This window comes from Agelaius phoeniceus, chromosome 3, assembly GCF_051311805.1.
Source record: "Agelaius phoeniceus isolate bAgePho1 chromosome 3, bAgePho1.hap1, whole genome shotgun sequence".
Lineage (NCBI taxonomy): Eukaryota > Metazoa > Chordata > Aves > Passeriformes > Icteridae > Agelaius > Agelaius phoeniceus.
The window spans coordinates 91,906,213-91,925,772 of NC_135267.1; the positions used below are offsets into that span (position 1 = coordinate 91,906,213).

At 38.5% G+C, this 19,560-nt stretch overlaps 1 protein-coding gene across 4 annotated transcripts in view; it reads right to left on the reverse strand.

Moving 5' to 3' along the window:
- MTA3 (metastasis associated 1 family member 3) overlaps positions 1-19,560 on the reverse strand; it is a 224,387-nt gene that overhangs the window by 79,505 nt on the left and 125,322 nt on the right. Inside the window, exon 19 of one of the 4 annotated variants that reach the window (XM_077175846.1) lies at positions 6,544-10,741. The exons of 1 other annotated variant lie outside the window; for it this stretch is intronic. In XM_077175846.1, the coding sequence (XP_077031961.1) occupies positions 10,606-10,741 (136 nt within the window). In that variant the 3' untranslated portion in view covers positions 6,544-10,605. Of the gene's footprint in view, positions 1-6,543; positions 10,742-16,263; positions 18,116-19,560 lie in introns of those variants that run through there. 2 more of the 4 variants (XM_054629255.2, XM_077175848.1) reach the window with 2 other exon arrangements.

The window sequence follows — 19,560 nt, forward strand, 5'->3', positions numbered from 1 at the left end:
TTGCATATTTATGAAACTTTTGCTGTGATTTATAGCATCCTGCATTAGTGAGAGTGGAATGAATTACCTGAATATGTGTACACAGCTCCAAACACCATGGAAATGCACTTCACCAGCCATCAGAAATTCAGTCTCTGTGTTCATGACAATACTGAGTTTGTGGAAACATTTGAAAACAGAATTATTTCTTTCTCAGTGATCATATTGGATTAACCTATTAGTTTGTGGAAAAGTTATCATACTTGACATTTCAAGCAAACTGTACCAAGTATACCAAGTGTACCAAGTCACTGACCTTTATCCCAACCACAGTCTGAGTTTTGAGAAAATCAGGCTCTTTTCAAGTAGTGCAGAGAGAAAGGACTCAGCAATTCAGAGTCTGACACTATTCAATAGGTGTCCAGACCTGACAGACCCTCCTGAACTGGCAATGATGGAACAAAAGTGGTCACAGACACAGGTGAGAACACAAAACTGGTGAGGAGCAGACACTGACAGCAATGCTGAACTTGCCACAGGCATGCAGACAATGAATTAATCAGCAATATACAGGTGCTTGAATCAGGCTGATGACTTTGCATTGATTAATTTGAGATATTTTCTACTTTTCCCATGCCTTAATAGCTCTTCATGGAATGTTATTTATTTCTGCAGGGTTGATGATTCCTTGGGCAAACCCAGAGGCTGACTTTGGCTGCAGACAGATGGTCACTTGCAGATCTGGCTGTGCAGCTGCAGCTGCTTCTGACCTAAGCTATTTTTCCTCCATGGCCATCAGAGGTTTTCCCTACTCCCCTCTCTCACTGGCAGTGGATTTATTTGAATCCTCATTCTCTCATTTCAGAACCACAGAGTTAAGCCTAATTTTCAATCTAACTTTGTAGCAAACAGCAGTCCATCTATTCTCCCTGCTGAGAGAGGGCAGAAACTTTCAGCAGTGAATTAGTAGCAAGCAGCTGTTTCAGGCTGACATCTTCAGCCAGCATGGCAGCTTGCAAAGTGAACACCAAGCCCAGGAACACCAGCTGGGATAAAAGGCTTAGCCCAGACCAGATACCAGGTCCACTTTTAGAAAAATCATGACAAATTATTCCAGAATTGCAAATCAGTTGTCTAGGAGAAAAGGACATAGGAAGCAAAACTAATTGAATTTTACAGCACTTCTCAAATCCCCCTAAATATTTGATCACAAAACCCAAAAGTGATCTTGATTCCTTTTATCCAACACCTGCTGCTCTGTCACAGATCAACATTACAAAACAAATGACTCCAATCTGCTGGAAATAACAAAAGGTAAGAGAGTATCAAGTGCTGTTTGCACACAGAGGACTGTGCAATAAAGAAGTTCATAAAATCATGAGCAAAGTTCACCTTTATCCTTTACAAATAACATTTCAACTTCCCTGTGTGTATATAATGAAAAAAGCAATGTTTCATCACATACAACCACCCTGTATTTACAGTGTATGAGCCCATCTTTTTTTTTGCCATGAAATGAAAAGCATTTAACAAATTGTGAACAGGAATCACCATGGATTTAAATGTGGGGAGACCATTAGGAACTAGAAACCCTCACCCAGCCCTTGATTCAGAGAAAAAGAATACATATTTTTCTTCCTCACATCAGATAACAACACACATCCTCTGAACAAAGCAGTGACATCCACTGCTGCATCTGTCCAAATACAGATCCTGTATACACTACCAGCTCCTGAATAGTCTTTTTTTTCACCCCAGACATTGCCATGAGGCTATAAATCTAAAAAGCATTTTTAAATAATTACAGGAGGATATTAGCCCTAACCTAAAGAGCTTACAGCTTAGCCTACAATCCTTCTTCAGGATTCTTTATTGCTGTCCTGGGGATTTGCACAGATGCAGTAGTTTGACCAGAAGGCCATTTCGAGAAGTCCACATGATTTCACAGAGATTAATTCTACAGTTCCTATGGTGAGTGTGGAGTTACACCAGAGCATCCCCAGGCAGAATAAACTCATCTGCTCAGGAAACCATTTCTGTGACTGTGCAACTCTGAGATACTATCACCACATCTGAAAACACAGAGAACTGAATGGATAAGGAGGAGTTGTTTTCTTATAATCACTCTGATTCTCTTTCAGACACAACAGAGAATTAACTGCAAAGTAAAGCCCCTTCTCTCATTGAGGGTTTTAGCAATAAGAAAACAGAGGGTTGGAGTATACACTGCTGCAGACAGTGCTTTCCTGGTTATTTAGGCTGAGTGTCTGCCTTTGTGTGCACCAGTGAGTTTAGGCACTGGATTTTGAACAGTACACGTAGGTTGGCCCAGATGGGCAGAAGGCTGAAATCAAATCAGCAAAATGAAAAGAGCTAGTGAATCAGATTTTCTCAAATTAACTGCTATTTAAAAATAATAAGCAACTGCAATTGATTCTCGTTAGTGCATCAAGGGAAGATGGAGAAAATCCAGAGCTAGGCAGTCACTTCATTTATATTCTTCTATTGAAATCTTGCACATTTAATCCATATGAGCAGTAAACAGAAGAAAGCTACTCAGCATTTAAGCAGTCAGTGTAATTACAGGCTGCCAAGGAATGTGCAATAGGTACAGTTGAGCCAAACCCTAGAGCAGAACTCCTCTAAAAAAAAGCCAGACATCTTGAGATTGCAAGTCTGAAGCAAGCCCCCATTTTTGGAAGGGGAAAATACAAAACCACTAGATCCAAATAGCCAAGAAACTCAGCAGGTTTAAAATATTTATCCAGATTTGAGTTCTGACAATTTGGCCAGTACACTGTCTAGGCTTATGGAGCTATAAACCCACATCAGATGTTTGCTGCTCTTACCCCAGTAGGTATAAATATTTTATTTTGAAGACTATGTAATTTAAAATAAGGTCTAATTATCAGTAAATGAAAGACCAACAGAAAGAAAGGTGAAAAGGGAAGCATAATGGAAAAAAAAAATGGCCTTAAATTGAAAAATGAAGGGATGAGGGAGCAAAAATTTCTAGATGTTTATAGCATCTTGGTTATAATCTTCCTTGGCATCATTCTGAAACATGAGTTAAAATCCATAGAGATTAGGGTTCAACAAAGCAAAGAAAACATAATATGGCAGGCTTAGGGCGCCTGAGCATCGATGAAGCAACTTAGAAGGGGAGTGGATCCAAACATACCATTGGGATCCAAATACACCATTAAATAAGAGGGCTGGCAGTGTATTCCAGTTATGCAGCAGTGGAATGGGAGCATCTCCAGAGGGCTCAGCCACTCCAAACCATTTGTTGTACTCCAAAGAGCAGCAGTGCCACGGAGCTTTCTTTAGCCACAGAGTAAGACACTCTCCTCCTGTGTGTGCCAGCAGCACCAGCCTGCCAGGCTGTCCCCACACTTAGAACTCCAGAGCAAGAATCAGAGTGGTCTGTAGTGCCCAGGACAGTCTGTGTGCAAAGGGACAGCCAGCAGTGATCCAACCTTTCCTTCTCCCAGGCATTCAGCAGCAACTGAGCCAAACCCACACACCTGGGAAGGGGAGCATCATCAGGCTTTCCTTTCTTCTGAACACGTACAAGAAACAGGAAAGCAAGCAGAGGCCATAAAAAAAGGAGAAAATACTTAACCGTGCCTGAACTGTGCACGTACAAATGGCAGGATGGAGCCTGGGCTGCTTGGAAAAGCCAATCAATCAATACTGGACTTACTGTCACTAATACAGAAAATAAACAATGTGGCAGGATTATCCAACAGCTGGGATTGAGTCAGGCTCCTGCAAGCAGACTGGGCAACATAACTACCTTACTATAGAACAAATGCATATCCTAAGGATCAAAGGCATTCAGTGTAACTTAGATTCACTGCCTGATAAAAAGATTAAAAATCCAATGCAAATCAAGACTGAAGGAAAGTAAAGAAATATAGAGCCCTTCATCAACATTATAGTCTTTAAATTTTCATTGTATCTGCCCAAGAAACTTATCTTATTGAAAAGGTAAAGTATGAGAAGTTCATTTTGCCAGAGTGATGACTGGGCAGAGCAGACAGCACGATGGAGGAGCTTGATGAATACAAGAAAAGCGAGTGCAGTGTCCAGAGAACAGTAACAGAAAGGACACTTGGAAAGGATGATCCTTCTGTCATGAACAGTTGTACCCATGAACAAAAGAAAATCACATTCAGTGTCCTAGTCAGCCATATCCTGCTAGTTTAATGTTGCATACACTTACTTATTTCTTAGCTTCCCAGAAATGCCTGAGTTTTTGGTTTTTTTTTGCTTTTATTATACAAAATGGATTTTTATGTGCCTAAGCAAAATAAACTAGTAAAACAGCCACTTTTAACCCAAAGGTGATATGAACTGCCTCCCCCACACTAATAAAACTATTGATCCAGATTATTGAGGTGGAAAAACTCCAAAGTAATAATATAGCTAGCCAGCAGGGGAAAAAAATCTCTAAAAATAAATCAGAGAGTTGCCATGTTCCTCCAGACTCGCTGGGACTTAGTTTTGGTGAGGAAATTCTGCAGTCATGAACTGACAACCTGGTAAGGAAGAGAAGCAGCATCAAAATCTGGCTCTAAACCTTTTCTTCCAATTATATTACCCAAAGCAGTACAGATCAAGATTTATTTCCTGAAGGTGATTCTCTTCCTTAAAAAAATTCCATTAAGCCATTTAAAAGCAAATGTTCTTTCAACATCAGTGCCAATTTTAATGCTTAAGGAGCATCCCAGCTATACAAAGTGGACTTTGATTTGAGTGTATCTTAAATATTATTGGCCACAGACAGTTCTTTGGCCTGGTTTCATCATCATATAAATGAGCAATAATGAGTTTTAATTTCCATAAAGATCCCTTTGCTTAGCTTATAGGGAGCACACTTTATTGTGTATACAAATAATGTATATTTGAAGAAACTTTGGTCTTGCCACAGTAGTAACAAGTGGCTGTAATACAACAAGGCCCTAAAGTGCACACAGGATTTTTATACTACTTTGGTAACATTCATGCATCAACTACTTACCTTGTTTTGTAAAGCAACCATGATGCATCTGAAACAATGGAAAAGTGTCACCATGTCAGACCAACTTCACAGAAAAGCTTTCTGTATTTACAGTGGTTTACGAAAGTTTTGCATATACCATGAACCAAAACAAAACTCAGCTCTTAGCAAAATGTCCTCTCCAATAATTTCTGCTTTCAAATAGACAGCAGAGCCATGGACTTCTTGGTTGTTTCTTTGGGTTTTGTTTGTTTGGTTGATTTTTATTGCAGGCGTGTTTTTTAAGATATATTTTTTTCCTTTTTTCTGACTGCTCATGCAAAGGAAAGAAAAAAACCTTTTATGTCCTTTCATTGCTGAGGCTTTGTATGTGTGATCAATACCTTCACAGTGAACCAAAGAACTGGGAGACTAAAGTTATCCCTTAGGTACCTATTTCAACCAGACATGGGAAAGGCTCTACAGCCATACTTTGAAAGCAATGAGTCCCTTGGACCTCCTCCTATTTTACTGAGATTCCTTGTGAGCCTGTCCAAGCCTGCTTGAAGAGATTCCCAGTTTCTCAGCTCTGCCAGCAAAGGACTGCTTCCAGAGGTTACCCCCTCCATGACACCAATGCTTCACACCCAGAAGGACTAGTAAATACAACTCATCTTGCCTATTGAATCCAAACACCACAGAAGATTTGAGCTCTTCTACTTGGATCTACTCAGGTGTCCTTGGTGAAGGAGGTGGAGGGAAGGGAAGGAGAAAAAGATAATCCATTCTAAACCAAACATTTGAAACAATATTTAGCCTATGGACTAAGCATCCTGCAATCCCCAGGACAGACTGGGGAATCAGGGGATGGAAAGAGTTGGCTTGAACAAACCTGTGAAGCAGCAGTCCTTACCTCTGTTCAGAAGACCTTTTTATGATTCTCCTCTGGAAAAAAAAGTCCAATTAATTTGCAGAAATTAGCTTAGATGTCATTAAAGAAGAGGATTCAGATAATGTTCCATATTTACATAGAAGCCACCAGTTCCAGGTGCTACCAACTGAAGATACAAAGATTTTGACACTAATACCAACCTGAGGAGTTTAGATGGGCCAGTCCACTGGAGACTGCAATGCACTGTAGCTTCTGGTATTGCTTTTGTGGGCTATGAGTCCTCCTGCCTAGATTTCAGTTCAATCCTAAGCAGCCTTCTGGTGCTCCAGTGTAAGGACCAATACCTCATGGCTCACTTTCCCCAACTTCTGAGTCTTCTCTCCTCATCCCCTTGTTACCTATTCATCTTTTAAACTCTCATGTAGTTCACCAATCTTCAGTCTTTTGACTATTCAATAGTCTACTATGAAACAGGATGACAGTAAAAATGTAGAAATTTAGTTTCCTGCAAAAAGGGTCAAGAGTCACAGAGTTTGTACACAAAGACACTTTAATGCAAATCAAATAGTACTATTTCATTCTAAGGTGCTCCACATTCTCAAACACCCAACACTGAGCTTCCCAGTTTTACCATTCCATTGAGAAATTCACTTTTAGTCTAAAGAGCAGAAATTTTAAAAGACAACTCTTTAATTTTTACTTTTTTTTATTTAATCAATACAGTATTTCAATACCAACTGTTAAATCTTTATGAGCAACAGGAGCATATTCTGCAAATTTGTTGATCACTATATAGTACAACCTCAAAACTCTTATCCAAAACCCATGTATTCCAAAATTAGGTTTCCTCCCTCAACATGCAACATTTGAATAAAAAAGTCCTGACTTACTCCAAAAAAATCCACTATGCAGTTATATAAACTCAGATCTTTTGACAACCCCTCTGGCTTATGAAGACACAGGTTTATATAAAGAAGCTTCAAAAGAAAATGAAAAATGAATATTATTCTGCTGAAATTTGCAAAGGATTCTAACAATTCCATTACCATAGCAGTACATATACATAAAGACACTGTGTCCAGTAATATAGTATTTCTGAAGGACTATAATTGTTCTCTGCAAAAGGCTGTGGCGTGTTATACTGTGACTATATCAGAAACTAGTGTGCAGCCATTCCATTTTATTTAAGCCTTCATAATTAGGAAAGTATCTCTGTTGAAATTATATTTATTAAAAAAAATAAATCTTACTTTAGCTTACTAAAAAAAGTGCACGTTATGTAAGTGCAGGCTCCATTTCACCATTTCTACTCCTTGTTTGTTCTACATTTCAGTTCCAATTCCCAGTTTTTCATAATATCCTGCAAGGCTTGGACTGCAGAAACGAAGGCTATATTTGCCTTTAATCAAAACACTGGTTTTAAAGATTTTTTCATCTGACCAACACATTTCAGGCAATCTCAAGTATTTCAAAACATTCTTTACCATCTTACAGAATCAAAAACTCCACCACTAAGTCGGGGCCTTTAAAAAATAATCTGAAAACAGTATACACAATATTTCAAGAAAGCAGAGCAGCTATGGAGTTGAAAATGGCAATATACACATTTTAAACATTAAAACAATCCTCCTACTTTCTGCATGAGGCCTCTGGACACAAAGACATTGTGCATTTCACATGTTTTTTTAGTCCCATATTTGTAACTGGAGAGGCAAATTTTCAGAAGGATTTCTTGTCTAGCTAACAGAAAAATAAATCTCATTGTAAATGCAGTGCTGTTGCTGCCTTGATTCTCTCATATCATGGAAAGTACCAAACTTCTTGTCCTTGCTTACAAGGTTCATGTTTATACTCAGTGTCATTGTTGATGACTGATATATGTTGGCTGGTTTTAAAATAAGTAACTTGGGAAGATTGATAAAGAAGTAGAAAGCTCTGATTTGTTGTGGATATACTGTTTCAGTTTACAGAGGAATGTGTCATCTTTGCTCACAGCCAGTGAAAAATATTTTAACTCAACAGAAAGCATGGAATTGCATGATATTGTGATGAGGAGTTTCAAAATTCCTACAAAAATTTAAATCATTATGCCCAAACCCAGCAGGAGGAACACAACTTGAGCACATCTTCCATCCACACTCTCAGTCGTAATTCTCGGATAAATCCTGCATCCATCTCTGGAGAACATCTTGAGGGACAGATGAAGAGAGAGCAGGTAAAAGCTAAGGTGCAATGCCTGGTGTGCAGTTTCTCTGTGCCCTGTGGGCAGTGTAGGAGAGAGGATGTCTCCCTGCAGCTGCATGCAGGACAGCTGAAGGACAGAGCAGAAGCTGTTCCAGGTATCTGTCTCCTCCATGCCTTGCCCATCCCAAGGCTGGGCTGTTGCAACCTGGGAAGTGGCTCTGCTGGGCAGAGGTGGAACATTATATCCAGTGTATCCAGAGGAAGCACCTCAGCTTGGAGCTGCAAGGGATTCTTCCTTTCCTTGGCTATTTGATGCAAAAGATAATGGTATCAGGCAGCTGGCTGCTGACAGGGAGCTGTGTTACCAGTCCCTCTCTCTTCTCAGAGGGAAAGAAGAAAAAATGACTTCACATCTGACTATTACAGATACTAATACTTTTTGTCAAAAGCAGGAACACACAGAGATTCTACAAAATACTGTCTAGACACTGGAGCACACTGGCTAAAAGAAATCATTTGAGTACAGGCTTAATAAGGCAGGGTAAAAAAATCTACCACCTTACAGCTAACAACACTTTGAAAATGAGTCTGCTGTGTGTGATTTCAGTGATGTCTGAGGGAGACAAAGCTCGTTATGTTCATGTTTTTCATACTTTTCAGTCAAACAGATTGCTGAATAATCATGTTCTCTTTATTCTAATGGGTGAGGAAGCTATTATACAGAAGGTGTTTCCATATGTTGCTGTTAATAAAGGCAATTCTTACTAATAAGAGTAGGTTGTCTCCACTCAGCTATCTGATTAAAAGCCCTCCTGTTTAGAGGAAAATGCAGATCTGGTGCCTAGAAGACTTCTAGAGCTGCACATTTCAATGGCTACTGGAAAGTACTGTAGGTAGATGAATTCCAGGTCTTCTCCAACTGAGTCTGAATCAATGACATTCACTAAAATGTTCAGGGCACTAGGAGCAAGCACTCCATGTCTTCAACCTCTCCTTGTATCCATCCTTTTCTTGCTGGTGAAGGACAGTGGACAAGACCTGGATCCATCTTTATGGAAAATCATCAGAAAGTCCCTTCAAGAGGTCAGAGTGCTTTTTTCTTTGAAGAAGCATCTGGGTCATTGTCTTAGGAGCTCAGAAAATCCTACATGGAGAGTATGGCTAGGCTGAGATCACAGATGCTCTTTCAGACTGAAACAATAAAATGCATGAGGGAAAATAATTTTGGGGGGATCACCCGGAAGTATGAGATGTCACTTACATCCTTGTCTTTCTAACCACAAAGCTGGGTGCATGCCCACAACTGGATGAAAACCTCACATCTGTACTATGCTGTTGGAGCTATCTAGTAAATGAAGAGGAAAAAAAAAGTCTTGAAGCTCGTCCCAGTTTGCTATGACGTGTTCAGTGTCTGACCACATCTTTAAAGCCATATGGAATCCAATCCTACTGAAGGACAACTTGCCTCAGACGATTGATATATCCCAACTAGGTTCACACAGCGGTGCTCCACACTGGATTTCTCTGGATTTCAAAGTAGGGCAGAGATTGTTCACCTGTAAGTACCTGAGTAGAAATAAAAGACCTGCCTCTGTTGCCATTCCCACCTTCAGGGAGATGGACAGTTTCCTACAAGAAGTTACAAAAGGCACATCATCTCTCCATGGTAAGTATCCACCTGTAGCCTTACATTTATGAATTCAAAGCATTCTGCAAGACCTCTTTATCCAGACATATAAAAATGTAGAAATTATTTTGTGGAGAGACATTACTAATAGGAAATAAACTGTTTCTTCATGTCTTCTGGGAATGGTGTTCTGCTGGTTTTCACTATTCAGAATAGGCTTCAAGAAATGCAAAAAATATCCAAAGAAATAGGCAGATGTTTTCAAATACAGAGACAATGGGACCAGTTCCTACACATGCACCTAGTCTGGCTGGATATTTACTGTCACACATAATACTTTCCAGGATTTTAAACACAGCTAATATGGCCAACATTTTCAAAATTGGACACTAATGATGGACATTTCCTAATTCAGTCTAAGTTTCAGAACTGCTGAACTATACCTTGTCCTTGTGGACATTCAGTACAGAAAATCCAATCCAAGGTAACTCAAGCCAATACTGAAAAATATGAACACTCCAAGTTTGCAGTTCTGTTTGAAAATGCAACACCTCAAGGCTAAATCCCATTTTAAAGACACTGTAATGGTTTTGAAAGCTGCATATTTTTTGTTGAGCCACAAGAAGGCATAGACAAATGTGATGGGTGGACTCTGCATCCATTTAGTGGGACCAGTGCAAACAGCCCCTCCCTGACCAGCCAACACTGTTGTCTGGGAATGGAGGGAATCTGGGATAGGCCTGTACAGTGAACCAGAAGTAGCCCTGGCAGAGATGAGGGAAAACAAGGGCTGCTGTTGGATCCTGCCCAGAACACGGAACCCGGCCACAATATGTCCACACAAAGTTTCTGTCACAGAGATGTGGGAAGTCCTGTTATGTCTGCATTCACAATTAGACATGATTTTGACATTATTATGGTGCTGATGCTGTTATTTCTTCAGTGTATGATGGGTCCTGGCTCTGTTGGGGCCTGCCTATTGTTCATGAGAGACTTTGTCTTTGCAATGATCGGAGAACAAGGTGTTCTGGAAGCTCTTTTCAGCTGTGACCTGGTGAACTTCTTACGGATTTTTCTGTAAGGAGGGAAGGAGGAAAGGAGGGAAGGAAGAGAGAGACAACAGAAGAGATAAATCTCAGTCTTTAACAGAAGACTGCACAAGAGCCAATAACAAACATAACAAATACTCTTACCAGAGCAGGAAGGCTAGTTCATGGAAAAGAGACTTGCAGTCAACAAGAGTCAGCCCTGTCCAGCAACTGATGATTCAGAGTTGTCTGATAATGGTTCATCAAAAAGTGAATTGGTGTTAGATAATACTTGAATAATAATATTTAATTACATGAAATCTTGGGCCAGAATGCCCAGGTAGTGAATCCTCACATGTGATACTGGTAGTGGAATGAAGGTCCACAGAAGAAGCGACCATGTTAGCACCCAATGAACGTGCTACCTCTGTAAAAGTGGGAGCAATTGTTGTTATTTACACTGCACCACTTCCACAGATAACACATGATCCAGAGCTCCGGGCATTTTTACTAGGGCCATTCAGGTGCAGTAAATTAATTTTCACTTTTGACTTTCAGCTGATAAATGGCAAACATATTAACTCCAGGTGGCCATGTTGTTTGTCTTGTAATCCTAAATATCCAAGAATAGTTAATTTTGAAGCATAAATACTTGCTATGTTTCAACTGCTCTGTCTCTTTACTAGTATAAGTCAATTACCACAATGCTGAGGGTATCCAGGGTATGGTATCAGAAAAGGTACACACAGAGTTTGCCAAGAACCATCTTCATTGGCAGAGACCTGAACATTAGATGCTGCTGGAAAATGACCTATTTTCTGAATTTAATGAAGAATCCCAGCCTTTGTTTCAGCAGTTTTACAAATTATAGGGATTTTGAGCTTATGGAAATGAATTAAAGCAAACTGAGGCCTCTAATACTTAATGAGACCAGGCTTTCTAATTCAGACTTTTTGACTTGAAAATGTGACCTACAAACTACAGGGTGATGAGGTGCCTACCTGCATCAAGGTTCTGAGATGGTAACTCAAGGAGTGGTTTTTCCCTTTCATCTAAGTGGGCTGTTACCTCTGAAACTGAAAAATGGTGGCACATGACATTGAAAATACATGATCAGCTGTAAATAAATTCTATTGAATTCTAAAATAGCAATTGGTATATTAAATTTCAAACATTAGTTTGTTACTAGTGAGTTACAGGTTGAGTGGTCCCCAGGGATGTAAGCTTCCATGTTAACTGGGACACAGAAGAGAACATAAGGGGAAAAAAAAAACCAAACATGCAAAAAGCAGAAGAATATACTCTGCTATTAGAAGTTAAAGGGAGCCTGAAAAACACATCTGTTTTGGTTAATATATCTTAAAGGTTCAGAGATGTATTCCATTTTGAAAGAAGGATGTCTTCATGTCCTGGAATACCAAATTAGGCTTTAGCACCATTCAGCAATAAGCAAAACAGAAGAAAAGAAAAGGGATCACCATAAATTTCAGTTTCAGCTTTTCACACAATCCCACTGAGGAAAAAAAAAAACATATTTGCTTTATATGGTCATCTTAAATTCGGCAAAAAAGATACTTAATTGATTGCAAAGATATTGCATACCTTCCAGAATGGTAAAAGCATAGAAATGTAATCTTAGACTGGCAGAAATGTGTCTATCTAAAATAATGAGATAACCAGGCTTAATGAATTCATGTGAATAGACAATAGCTATTACCCACACCAATCACTAAGGGGGACCATCTCCACAAAACCTTACAGAAGTATTTGTTTGCAAAACTTTATTTACAGAAGGAATGTGGTCATTAATCATTTGAGAAGTGCAAGGTTCAAATAATATCAGATCATTGCTTACCCTTCTGAATTTTTAATAAGGCAACTTTATAAACTGCCTAGAGGTTCCTGCTTATGAAAGTAATTTGCAGCTGACACTAGATGTAAGGACAGTAAAGGATTTGAGATTGCAATTTGTCATTATTTTGTATGGACAGTAAAGTGAAAGATACAGGTATTCCCATTAACCACTGGTTCAAAACCAACACAAAGAAAGGCAGAACAAGAAGGTCATCACATTATTATATCAAGCAAGCCACAAACAGAGGAAACAAGAAACTAGCTCTATATACTCTGTCAGAAAAAACTAATCTGCTAGGCACTCTTAAAAGGCAATCCAGCACTTCTGCTTAAACAGGAATGCAAAAATGCTTCCAGAAATTAGCTTTCTGGGATACAGCCTTTCAGAAATAAAACTGGAAGAATGGAAATTTCCACTGACTGCATTACATGTTATATTTAAACAATCATTTCTTAAAAGCCAAAACTGTTCTTTTTACTGCAAAAATTATAGAAGGTAGAATCTTTACACTGAAGAATTTAGCATCTAAATACAGTCTAGCCTTCTGAGACACATTCATCAGGTTTCGCAATTCTTCAGAGTCTTTTTAACACTTAAACATGCAGGTTGCAATAATAGCTGACAAAAGACAGGATATTCAAAGATAAAATTGTTGTCCCTCTTTCACTCATAGCACTTTGCCCTCCCCCAAAGATACACTGAACTAAGGGCAGAGTCAATTTTAATGCTCAATTTCCTGTCCCTCTTTCAGTTAATCCCAGCCATATGTTTTAATTACATCAAGCTTTTATCTGGCAATGGCAATAAATGGCTTTAATATCTGCATCGTTGGTAACATCCTTTGCAGTTGTTAGGACAGATTAATTGCCATTTCCCCTGGTTTTTTTTCTTTGACTTTTGTACTACTTCTTGAAGCATAATGCATTACAGGCTTGAAATGCTAATTCAAAAGTATTTTAAAGCCTTTGCTTTGAATTTCTAGTCTTCTTGAGACCAAAGGTGTGAGAATGAGCTAAATATTTAATAGGGAATCAGTATGTAAAGCCCACTGTGCTCATTTTGAGGTAAAATGTGATGCACGGGTGTAATGTAGGAATAATACACATTTTTTATGTCTGCATGACACTTCAATTAGTAACTGCAGATAAAGGTACACAAGACCCTTGGCACATAGGGAAATATGGAAATGTACTTAAGTCTATGTATGGTCTAGATGTATGTAAAGGTCTAGATGAAAACCTAATGATTCCGTTCAAGTTTCATACACAGACTGAAAGCTCATGGGTAGAAATAATAGTTAGGCTGTACAGGGCATTTATGCCATGCTTAAATTTAATCGGGCGAGTCCTTATAATTAACCAACCCTTTCTCAGGATCCAAGTGTGTTCCATGTAACTCACCATCTGCTGAAGTGAAGCACAATCCTATATAATCTATTCTGTCCAGATTTCTCAGAATAGGATAACTGGGAGCAAAATTTCACATTTGCAAAAGCTGACTCAAAGTTCCCTTCTCTAATTCTGCCACACACTACAACAGCATCAATTTTTAAACTTGAGTCGAATAAAGAGAGGCCTCCAACTGGCATTAGTCAAGTCTGTGTTTTCAAGCCTTTTCTAGTAGGACTGGAAGGCATTGCCTGCTTTAAGTTTGTTGGTACAGACTGTTACTGTGTGCTATATATAAACTGTTGTGCATCCATGTTGCCTCTGCATTGGACTCAAGAGTTGTGATCACTACACTGACTTTGGTCTTATCAACTGTACCAACAGGACTTAAGAAGCAATATTAAATAAATACAAGTTATGCAAGAAGTTATACAGTGAAAGAAATTCATTGCATGCAAATGCCTGCTGATATTTCAGCAGATGACAAACCTTGTTTTGAAAGAAACCTTTTCCTAGGAAGAGGAATTGCCCTCAACATACATGCACTTGTGAGATGTCCTTAACTCTTCTTAAATACCAAGGTCCAGAATTGCTTTTGGTGCTCTGTTTCCACTAAAAATACTCTAATGATCTAATACAAACCTGGCTACAGAGTCTGAAGCTCAAGGACACAGTTTTGTTTTCCTCACTCTCCCTAAATTAGTTGGATATTTTTGACTGAGTCTTTTTTAGACTGATGCCATTTGAGCAACATCCTCATATGTAAGGACTGGTGCTGTGGAAATGCATTGTTATCCAATTGCTGGTAGCACACGGAACACCCCCAGGTCAGCAGCAGGCATAGGAAAACTGATTTCCTGCACAATCATAGTTGAAATTCCATATAATCTCTCCACTGGGGTGAAGTACTCTGCTACAACTTTCCAAGTGTAAACAGCAACATAAATGTGCTAGATGCATAAATACTGCCAACACTGGCAGAATTTTGTGTTCTGGCACAAATTATGTGTGAAACTTGCAATCAGTCTAACCACAGAGCCATTCAGAAAGAAAACAAGGCTAAAAAAATAAGAAAAACCCCCTGTATTCTAGAGAAATGTTTGTGAAGTTGCTGCTGCTCCAAGGCAATATAAATTTTGTGCAATGTAAATTTTCATTTTCAAAGTGCAAATTCATGGTCACTTAGAAAAAACAACTATTTAAAAGAATAACCATAATTTCTTGGTGGTAATTAGATTAAATAATCATTTATTTCTCTGAGGGCTTCTTTTATCCAGAGGTATATTTTAACTATTCAGTGAATTAAATTACAGGAAGGGGTACTATCCTAGAAAGCTGATAGGCTTTTTATTCATTTCAACAGGTTTTAAACATAGTGAAATGCCAAAATGTGTGCAGTGCTGCCTGCTGAAAGAGAATTTAACTGGGATGAAGCTGTAGGCACAGATCCTTAGAAACCTGATATGTTACTCACTGAAGGACTCCCAGCACTTCCCACATTTCTACCTGTGTGCAAATGAGAAGTATTTTATTTAACTCTTTGGCTTGCTGCTTTAGTTTTGTTTTCTCCCTCAATACTTTCAGGATGAAGCTTTCCCATATTGCCTTAAAATTTTAATCGAACCTCAACATGACAGAAATGAGTTAAAAATAGTTTTGGAAGGCAGAAGTGGGTTGACACTGATACACCTTTTAAAAATAAGGGCCTTAGGAAATGTTAATTTATAAAAACAAAAGGGAAGACTTTAATAAGCATGGGACTACTGGAAAGCTGTTGCCATGAGCCACATAGCTGCATTATAAAACCCATACAGATGGCAGATAGAGTGATATAACCTTTATGAGATTAAAGAGGTGCTGCTGTAGACATGCCAACATTATTTAAATCTTTTAAGAGCTTATCTTATTTTTCTCCTCCTAGCAAGGAAATGTTTTCCTTTGCTAGTGTTTATCTTCCAATATTTTATCAATATTTATGGAACAAGACTGTTCTCTATGAACAATAACTCTTAGACACATCAGTTACAAATTACAGCATCAGATCTTCCTAAGCAGCTTAAGATAATGTATTTTTTCAAGTACTGCATCACCTTGAGGGCTTCTCTGATGTTTTGTGTTTCAAAGCAACAGCTTATACCTACTATGTATATATAGAAAGCCATTAATAATGGGGTTAAAGCATTTTCTTTATTGGGAGGAGAAATCTCAGGTTAAGGGTTTAAAGCACAGACTTCTTTGACGGTGCTGACCTACTGTACGGCACAAGCCACCTCTATCTCTTTCTACCTGCTGCTGATTTCAATCAAAATCACCTTGGAGCATGTGCATTTCTAGAGTTCCTAGAACAACAGGTTAATCTACTATTGAAATATCTACTGTGGAAATTATTTCTATACAGTTTAATTGCAAAGAACTGTCATGGCTTTTGGAATAATCAACAAGTTCAATAGATTTTTCCATATTTTCATTTCCCCTGAAAATATTTAATTAAGAGTCTAAAAGTGGTTTAGTAGAGAAAGAATTAAAGAAACATAAAGTCCTACTCTCTGCACCACTATTCATTTTTCAGTTGAATGCTGGAACTGAAAAAACTTCTAGCCCCTAAGAAACATTTTGAAGAGATGCTATCATACACTGGTCATCGCATGATGAATAAATCTCCATCCCAACAATCAGCAGTGAGATTGTCCTCACAGTTCAGCTGTGAGCTTGGTATTTAGCACCAAGAGGCTAAGGTTGCTTACTGCTGACACAACAAGGGTGGCACATCAGTTTGGGTGCAAGGCTGGCTTCTCACAAAAGCCATCAGCACAGAGGCCTACCGGGGTAGAAAGAGTTAGAAAACTCCATGATCTAGTTGGTAGGGATGATGGACACCACAGAGTGAACATGGACTTGCCCTGAGTTTTGAGCTTACAAAGCTCAGCAGGGGCAGCACCTCACACACAGCAGTGATGATGGCAGAGCCATGCACAGAGCTGTGCTCCTCAAACAGCCCTTCCCTCAAGGAAGGGAGAAAAGCCTCTCTTTGAATTCATGGCATTTCACCAGCATCCAACTTTGTAGAGTGGAATAGAACTACTAAGTCCTAGCAAAGGAAGCTTGATGGAATGGGTAAAAAAGTAAATTATTCATACTCCTTCAAACAAAGCAATGGCTCAGGCTACAACAGAGTTGTAACCTGAGCTACAGGACAGCTGCTCTGCACTTTATCTGAAATTCATTAGCCTCCCCTTAGCTACCTTACCCTGCAGAGCCTGCAAGGCAGGAAGTCTGCTTTATCTAGTAAAGAGTTGCTTAATCTCTCCTCCCTGGGAGGGAACACACAAGATCACTGCAGATGTGTCAATACACTCTGGGAATCCAGGGAGCCAGAAATCCTTCCACAGCTCACAGGCACAAACACCAGCAGATTTCAAGGCAAATCCTTTATTTTTCCTAACTATATCAGCAGGGTGAAGATGAATTCCTACTCTACCAAGAAGAATTTTCAAAACCATCTATTCATTCTGCAGCAGGATGGCCATTCTGTATATTGATTAAACATCATCTGCTCTGAGATGAAAAATTTACCCACCTGGCAGCATATAATTTTTCCTGAGACAAGCAAGAACCTAAAGAGAAGGTGCACCAGAGCAAGCTGGCTAACAGCTTGTTCACAATGTTGTTCTCAACTACTCCCCAAACACCTAGCATATTAATTCACAATTCCAGCATTATCCCAGACTCTAAGATGACAAAAAGGTACAGAACATACAACTTCTGTTTCTGGCCTTGAGCTACAAAAATTAAGTGCCATTTCCCCAGCAACATTAAATACTGCATGGAAAACTTTCAAAAATATTGTGTCAACTAAATATGCTTATTTAAGTCGAAGATAACCGAAAACTCCCTATTATATTTTTCATAGGAAAAAAAAAAGTGATATTATACTTGTACAATATTATTAGTATTTTTCTGTCTTTCTTTTCTTACCTTGCTTATTTAATGAAGTTTTTGGCCTGAACACTGTGATTTACGATATTACAGCTTATAATATTACCTGAGGCTCAAAAAGATTGACAATATGCTTCCATTTTATCAATTATGCATACACTTCTCCTGGAATAACATATGTACCAATAGGGTATAGTTGGAGGAGGTTCTTGGCATCCTGGATACTTGCTATTAAGCAAGGGCTGAAAAATAAAAATTATTCAGTCTTACCAGAAACAGTTGGAGAGCCAAATTTCCCTCACAAGCCCATCCCCTGGGGCATTTCTTCACACCATCAACCTCTTGCATAATCAGCATTTCTCTACACACAGAAGCTCCAGTGCAGAATATGGATTAGAAATCTGTAATGTGACTTCGACAGAAGAAAGCTTTGCCACAGAATGATTTGATGCTGATCTCTAAGGTCATTTTCATGTCAAAGGTTGAAGATTTTTAAAATTTTTTAAAAATATTTATGTGACCAAAGGTCTATTCAAGTTCATTTTCTGCTACTCATCCTGCTCTCCATATTTGTGGCCAGCACTTTTCACATCAGTATCTCATAGTTCTTGTTGGACTGGCTAATTAAAAACTGCACATCATCCTAAAGAGTAGGTGTACACCAATATCACTCAAGCTCACAGACAAAATGGTGGAGCTAGAGAAAGGCTGAATAAATTACTTGTCTGGTGTCTCACAAGAGGCAACCTCAGAATTTTAAAGTTTGGATCTGTATTTTCTTTACAAGAAAAACACTTGAATAGTATTTTGTCAATTAAATGTTTTAGCCTCTACTCATAGCACAAGTTACAAAAACAGGCAGTCGAATCTCCTTAGATGTTTGACAAGAGCTGTTTTTTCTCTGTGATTGACTTTCACAGTCACAGTCAATATGCTCTCCATGGTATTTTATATTTAAAATGCCTATGTAGTTACTTATGCAAGCTTTTTTCACAAAAAGAGACCAACTAACACTTGTTTTTCCACAGCCTTACCTACATTTATGCCAGAAGGTCATGAGTTAAAAAAAACCCCAAATTGTCAGGGAAGGTACTGAGAATGAATGATTAAATACATACAATGAAATATGGACTAATTCAGAATTAAATCCTCTATCTGTAATTTGAAATGAAACTCTGATAGAAGACAACTTAGAAATTAAATTTAGTGGGCAGTTCTGTGTGAATTTTAAGACTGTGAGGATCACTGACACTGTATTTTTGAACATACTCACCACAGTACAATTTTATAATCTTTTTTGCTATTTAACTTTAGCAACAATGTGTTCACCGCAGGACTTACATGGTTTCCCTGCCTACATGTACATTATTGCTGTGTATTTCTCTGCCTTTAGATGAAATAATTCTTAACTCTGTGTCCAGCTTCTCTGAGTTATTGCTCACATAGCACAGGAATCATAAAAAGTGAAAAATATATCTGAACAGTGATATTGAACAGTATTTGAGGATTACAATCATCAATATCTAAGATCTAATGTGAGAAACTAACAGGGTTTATGCATAGGAATGGTGAGAGTAGACTAATTTTAGCCCTAAGCTGATGTTACTCTAGCCTCACTATAGGTTACAATTGTATAATTAATGTCATCTCTATCTTTACTTTGATATTAAGCATGTTGGTCTTACAA